Here is a 7,596-nt window from a genome sequence, read left to right as displayed (position 1 = left end):
GGAGTTACCTTATCTGTTTAAGCTTATTTTCTTCTAGGGGAACAAATGATTTTGCTAATGGTTTAGTGAATAAAATTTAGTGACATTTCGTACAAAAATGCCTGACAACACATGAAAAATTATATAAAAGGTTTCAAGAGCGACGACACATCAAAAAATGAGTATAAATCTAAGTAGAGAGAAAATACTCAGACAGAAACGGAGCTAACAAGCATTCCCATACTTTCAAAATACTTGTGTCTTTTAACATGGGAGCCAGACTCTCTCAGGAAAATGATCCAACGAACTTGGAGTTAATTTTTTCTTGCCACTTATTTGCTAGTTTCTGATATTAATATTTTTATTTTATTTTTATGATTTACTCAATTTATATGTGTGTGCCTGCTTGATTGTGTGTGTACCACATGCTTTCAAGTTCTCCAGGAGTCCAGACTGGGGCCTCTAACTCCATGGAGCTGGAATGATAGGAACTGTTATGAAGTTACCAGGTGTTCGTCAGTTGGAATGCCGAGAACTGAGCCTAAACCTCTGCAAGAGCAATAGTTAAGACCAGTGCTCTTAACTATTAAGCTTTAGCCCCAGTGATGTGTTTTAAAGTTCAGTGTTTAAAGGAGATGCAAATATAGGTGACTTTTACTCTCTGTCCATGCACTGGGCATCGGATTGTGACATCAAAATTTTAGGCAGCACAACCATCAGAGAAACAATGGACTCATTTTAGGGTGCTATATTTTGCTATGAGTTTCTAACAACTTTTGAGTTCAGTAATGGTGGAACTTATGAACCCATCTTCAGCATATTTTTTTTCAGTATTTGAGTAAAGATCCTGTGGAATTTAATCATGGGCGACTTTCCTGACAACCAAATTAGAATATACCAATTTCCTTTGCTTAACACTGTATATTCTACTAACCTAAACTAATATTGGTTTTGCTATAGCTCATCTAATAATACAGATGAATCACAATCAATGATAAATACAGAGAAACTAATTATATTGATTTATTTAGGCACAGCAGTTATTTTTTCAAGAAATATAATTTTCAAATAGAAAATCTAATGTTGTACATTGAATTATATTCATTTTTCACATAAATTTTAATATTACAAGAATAAAAATAAGACTATTTCAGAAACACGCTTATCGACCTGACCAATGATGAAATGCATTCAGCATTTGCAACTAGCTATCTTGTATTCCTTTTACACTGATAGAAAAAGAGGTCTTAAAATTTCCAAGATTTCAGATCCTAAGTGTCCAAACATTGACAATATTTGTTCTCTTTTGTTCAGTTCTTAAGTGAAGATGTCAATGCTTTCTCATGCCTTATTTTTTCCATACTCTGGGTATAACCTAAAATCAGAACAGAGAGCTGCCTTCTGATTCATGTGGACCCAGCTTGTACTCCAGCCCTGGGGGTTGGAGGATGGTGGAAAGCTAAAGCCTAGAAATGGTGGTTTACTTAGTTAAAACTCAACTGCACAGCACTGTTTATCAAGTGTCTCATTTTGGCTGAGTGAAGACCTGCATCCAGCAGCTCATGTCCTGAAGGATGTAAGGGACTTGAAGTATTGTCTGAACTTACTAATCAGCATCTCTCTGTAATGGTCTCCCATGAGGAAGTAGAAGATGGGATTGATGGCACTGTTCAGAAAGGCCAGAGGCCGTGTCAGTGTGTATATAGATTTGATGGCCTTCTGTGTACATCCTTGTGGCCAACTATCCAGGCGTGAGGCGATCCTCAAATTGCGCATGATATGATAGGGTGTGAAGAGTATAGAGAAGATCACAACTGCCAGGACCACCAGGCGTTGGGGTTTGTCCAGTGGCAGGGCAGTTGCTTGCTGCTGGCTCCTCCTCTTTAAGAAGACTACCATCTTGTAGTAGAAGAAGCACATCACAGAGAGAGGAATTAGGAAGCCCAACAAAGTCAGGCAGAGGCTGTAAATGAGATTGTGTTCAGGGTTTCCAGAACTTGCATAGTCGATGCAGTTACTGCCCTCTTCTTTTGGGACAGAATTGATGAAAGTGAGCATGGGTAGAACTTCTAAGGTCACTAAGGCCCAGACAGCCAGCGAGATTAAAATGGCAAATTCCTTCTTTTGTAGAAAGTGTTCTCGGAAAGGGTACTTCATGAGCAGATATCGGTCCATGCTAATGAAAGTGAGGAAGAGGATGCTGGTGTAGAGGTTGGTGTGAAGCACATATCGGTTGCTTATACAGAGAACATCTCCATAGGTCCCCTTATCATTGGCATAACTCTTTATCAGGATGGGAAGGGTGCACAGGAAAGCAAAGTCAGAGATGGAAAGGTTAAAAAGATAGACATTGCTGCTGTTCCAGTTCTTCATGCAGAAGAGGTAGCCAAACACCACAGTGACATTCCCAAGCAGTCCAAAAATGAACTCGATTGCATAAAATGCAGAGAGGTAGTACTTATTCAAGATAGCCTCTGTTGCCAACCAATTCTCACAAGATAAATTCTGTGCCTAAGGCAAAGGGGAAAATATAAGATCAAACATTAGATTGTGAGCAAGAACAAATGGTAGAACAGTCACGGAAAACCTAAAACTTAACTGGGGAGGGTTGATAAAGAATGTGCTTGTCATACTTGATGGCATGGACCTTCAATACGAGGGCTGGAGAACCAGAGACAAGCAGATCTCTATGAGTTCCAGGACAACCTATCTACAGAGACAATTTCAGACAAGTTATGACTATATGCTGAGACCCTCTCTCAAAAAATGCCTATTTTATACACATTAATACATTGAATGCATGTACCCACATTATATATGTGTGTGTGTGAATACATTATTTCAACAAGGCTTCATTGATAACTTCACGTTGTAGTCTTGTAGCTGGTTGTGACAGACAGCATAGAATAAAGCAAGTGACTTATGTGAGGCCATGAACTATCTCTAAGAAGAATCAAGAAAAAATATACAGGGTGCTATATTATAGATGTGAATAAAAGCAAGTAATAATTAAAACATTGGAAGTGGTGAAGTGATGCTTATAGTTTGTTCTCTGAACTGCACACTTGCACCTCCTCATATGTACAACACACATGCTTGGACACACTTGCACTCTCACACACACTAAAATAAATAAATAAATAAATAAATAAATAAATAAATAAATAGCTACCTACCTAGATTACTAACTAACTAAATAAATGTAATACAACCGTGAGAGAGTTTTGGGATGGAGGATGTGTGGCTACCTGTCTAGGAAATTAAGGAAAGCCATGCATCTCTGCCTGAAGAAAATTTGTGTCCAAATACAGGAAAACCATGGCCCAAAACTCATTGTAGAAGGAAGAAGAAGGCTTAATAATCAGCAAATATGTGAGAGAAAGTAGTAAAGTCAGGAGAAGATGCTAATTCACCTTTGTATCTTCATGGCCAGCCACAGATCCCTACAAATTCTGATGAGTTAAACTGTCTTGAACTCTAACCTAGGAAAGGAAGTAAGGTTGTTGAATACAATTGTTGTTTTGAATAACTTTTATTTTGTGGTGTATGGCTAAAGATTTTTTTATTTTATTAAACATAGAACATATCACACCACTTTAAAATATAATGTCTTAAACTTTAAAACAGGACTGAAAACCTTAGGAATAATAATGATGAACACCATGTTTTAAAGCTAAGGGTGTAACCAAATCTTGTGCTCACCGGTGTCTAGGAGTTGATTCATTCGAATACTAATGAAAATTAGGGACTAGTAGAATCACTATGAGAAACGATTTCTCTGAAGTTTTCAAGCTTCAATATCTTAGTTTTAGCAATATATCCTACAGTGGTTTATCTAGAAACGATAAAACTATTTTTCTTTGTTACACAGGAAAGTACTCCAGATTTAGTGTTGAGGAGTCACGCTCTTCATCCCCCTTTACCAGAGTAGGATTCGATTCATGAGGGCAAAGCTGTGACACAACTTTCATTCAGGTTCTGACATTCCATATGATGAATTAAGTCTCAGCATATGAGTTTTGAGAGCATAATATCCACACTTAGCCCTTGCTGAGGTCATACACCCAACTGCTCTGGGTCTGTTTCTACTGGAGTAAAACGCCTGACAAAAGTATGTTAGGGAGAGTTTAGTGTAGTTCACTGTTCCAGGTTACAGTCTATCATAGCATGGAAGTCATGATGGTGGGAGCTTGAGAAAGCTATCCACATCACATCCACAGTCAAGAGCAGAGTGAAATAAATGTGTGGGTGCTCATTTGCTTGTGCTCAGCTGGATTCCTACAACACAGGAATTTACCTAGGAAGTGAAATTGACCACCATGGGATGGACTTCCAACATCACTGAATTAAGACCTGTACCTTTGCCTTGCTTGTCCTACAGTGACTCTTGCTTTAAAAACAAACAAACACACAAACACCACCAGGACAAAACACTTTAAACATGTCCTTTTTAGGTTGACTATGTGGTACTGGGTAAATAGTTATTGTGTGCTTCTCTGGGAGAGACTATTTCTCCCACTCTCAGCATTCCATAGTTGACTGTGATTCTTTGTTTAGGGTTGAGACCTCGTGGTCCATTCCCTGTCTTCTCTAGCATGGCTATTGTTACTGCCCTTGTTCAGACCAGTTTAGGAAGTCATGTTGGTGAAATTTTATGGATGTAGCTTCTGACATGACGAGGAGACACAGTTTCTCAGGAGACACCCAGCTCTTACAAGCTTTCTGCCCTCTTCTACACAGTGTTCCCTGAGCCTTAGGTGTGGAAGTTGTTTTGTAAATAATATTACACCAAATTAGGAGGTTGTGTTTATAAATATATGTGTTCATATATGCCTGTAAGAACAAGTAATGCAAAAAGAGGCCATACATTAAAAAGTGACCAAGGAAGGGTATATAGGAGAATCGAGAGAGAGGGAAAAAAAAGAAGGGGAAAATAATGTAATTATAATATAATCGTAAAAGTACAAGAAGTAATTAAACAAACAAAAACAAAAGGTGTGTGGATGAAATACATATTAATTATAAAGTACAGTGTGGGTACAAATAACAAAAAATCAGGGAAAAATGTTTAAATCAATTAATCCTATTATTTTTATGCTTTAATATTGCTGAAATTTGTTTGTTAAAATGAGATTTTGCTTTTCATGACGTCTTATAATCTATTCATTTAATATGTTTTCAACTTGGTTTATTTTTAAATCCCTTTTCATATCCAAACATTATCAGATTATGGTTTTATAGTGTTAGGCTCTCCAATACTTATAGGCTTATAGGCTGATTCAACTTCATAAGGACACACTTTGAGAATATTGTATTCCAAATTCAGGTATATATATACATATATATATATATTCAGGTATATATACATATATATATATATATATATATATATATATATATATATATATACACACATACATACATACCTCCGGGTGTCTTTTGTTATGGTATAATTATGCAAATTAGGGAAGTAAGGTGTGCTCCTTTAGGCAAAACTCTGAATTCAAGGGGGGCATGTCCTCTGAACCATCACTAGCCTATACTTTTCAGGAGCTGTCCTCTTCATAGGCAACAGACATGGCGACAACATGTAGTGGCTTACTGAGGTGAACCATTAACCGAGAACTTTCTTTAAAAAACACATTAGTAACTAAAAGGAAATCATTATTAGCTTCTAGCCCACAGTCACAGAGTCTGTTAGAATTAATAAGCTACATATAAACTGAATACACCCACATGAGAAAATTGCTACTACTCATTCTTAATTTGGAATGATGAAAATTCCTTATAAAATTAGTTCTCTAAACATAAAAATAATGCATGTTTTTACCAGAAATTAAGAAAAAATACATTAATGAAAAACCTGGTAATCCAATACAAACTCTGTTCCTATATCCTGGACCATTGCACAGAGCCTAACAAAAAATAAAAATTTTAACTGTCACTGGAAAGTAAAGTATGAAGATATTCCAACAAGTTTCTCTCATTAGTAAACAATTTAAATAAACTGTGTTTGAGTGTATATAAATATAAGTATTTGGTTCTGGTTAATTACGTCACTTTTATGTATTCCACAAGTTACACCCAAACATCAAACATTACAGTATGTATCAAGTTGCATTTTTCATTAATAAGTTAGAGAATAGATTATATAGTTTGGGGAGTAGAATAACAATCACTCTGCAGTTTACCAGTTCCTTTAGTAAATCTTATTCTTAAATCATCACATTTTGCCAAATATAGATGCAAATTTTAAATTTTGGAATGATTTAAAATTTACTCTACTATAAGTTCTTTAATTTACATGGTTAAATTTTTCATGACGCAAGTTATTTTCCCTTTCTCTAAATAATTTCACTTTTTCAAATAATTGTAATTATCTTTGTTGCGACATTATCAAATACAATGAGCCCTTTAAAGCAAAACACACTACATTTTTGTCTATTAAATCAATGCATTTAGAGCCACATGAAATAGATGTGAAAGTCAGATATGTTTGCCTTTGGCTGCTTCACATCTACTGAAGAACAGTTCCCTAGGCAGCATTTAGCTCACAGAACCCTTCCAAAGGAAGCCCTAAGCAGAAAGCTTGGTCTTCTTTGGTGTGACCGAGAGACATGAGCTGCAGTGTCCCTTACCATTCTGCTGTCGGCTTCTGTCTCGACAGAAAACTCTGCCAGGAGCTGGAGACAGCTTCTGACCCAGTGCTGTGTTGCTGGACATGACCAGTGCAGTCTGATTTGCATATTATGCAGCCAAGATTAATAATTCAAAAGGCAGGGATAATTTATTCAGAAAAACCTCCAAGTCATTCAGAGGAACTCCTGAAAAGCCGAAGGCACACAACAGATGAGTCATTTTGTAGAGAGTAGTTTTAACAAAGACATTTGAGGACAAGCTAATTTAAATTTAGTTGATACACTCCCAAAACAACATAGAAGCATTCTATCTTCCCATGTGTATGTGCATGGAACTGTGTACGCACATTTAGGTAATGAGAACAGCAAACATTTTATGGTTAATATATATAGTTGAACTCATTTTTCATTGTTTTACACATTTCTTTGGTGACTTCTATACTAAGCATACAATAATTAAACTGCTTCATAGAAATCCTGAGGGAACTATGACATGAGTACTTGGACGGCAGTCTGAATTTGAGCCTTGTCAGTGTGCTGCTGAAAGGCTGTTAGAACTTTAGATAGTATCCGTTTTATTTTCTGTGATTAAATTCAGGAAACATAAAGAAGTACATCAGATGGCTAGGGATTAAGGAGAGAGGCATTATCTTAGATGACAAGCTCAAGAGATAGTAGTAGACTTTCCCCAGTCAGTGCTCTGAACAGCATCCAGAAGACTGATTATTCCAGATAAGAAACAAACCTGGCCTTTTCTCAAGGCTACATCAGTTTTTTATTCAAGCAAAAATCTGGATTGGTTGACCTGAAGGGTGGGGATAACACTGAGGATGTATGTACATGGTAGCGACTAAGATACAATCACAGGCATTTTCTACTTGTAGAGGAAAAGAGGCTAGAGAGTACTTTGGGGTACAGTCTTCAGAAAGAGAGGAGAGTAGCCAGTTGTGGTTCATGGACCTCTCCAAGGTATAGAGTG

The 7,596-nt window shown here is 36.7% G+C and overlaps 1 protein-coding gene across 1 annotated transcript; it reads right to left on the bottom strand.

The window, feature by feature from the left end:
* Positions 1-979: 979 nt before the first annotated feature.
* On the bottom strand, positions 980-6,677 carry Sucnr1 (succinate receptor 1). Its single transcript, NM_032400.2, has 2 exons — positions 6,618-6,677; positions 980-2,490 (listed from the first exon to the last, which is right to left on the bottom strand). Exons 1-2 carry the CDS (start codon positions 6,618-6,620, stop codon positions 1,540-1,542), a joined length of 954 nt encoding a protein of 317 aa, NP_115776.2. The 5' UTR covers positions 6,621-6,677; the 3' UTR covers positions 980-1,539.
* Between the last annotated feature and the right edge of the window lie 919 nt (positions 6,678-7,596).

Source organism: Mus musculus, chromosome 3 (assembly GCF_000001635.26).
Source record: "Mus musculus strain C57BL/6J chromosome 3, GRCm38.p6 C57BL/6J".
In the NCBI taxonomy this organism is placed as follows: Eukaryota; Metazoa; Chordata; class Mammalia; order Rodentia; family Muridae; genus Mus; species Mus musculus.
Note: the sequence above shows the minus strand (reverse complement) of the source record. Positions and strands in the feature narration are given on the sequence as shown.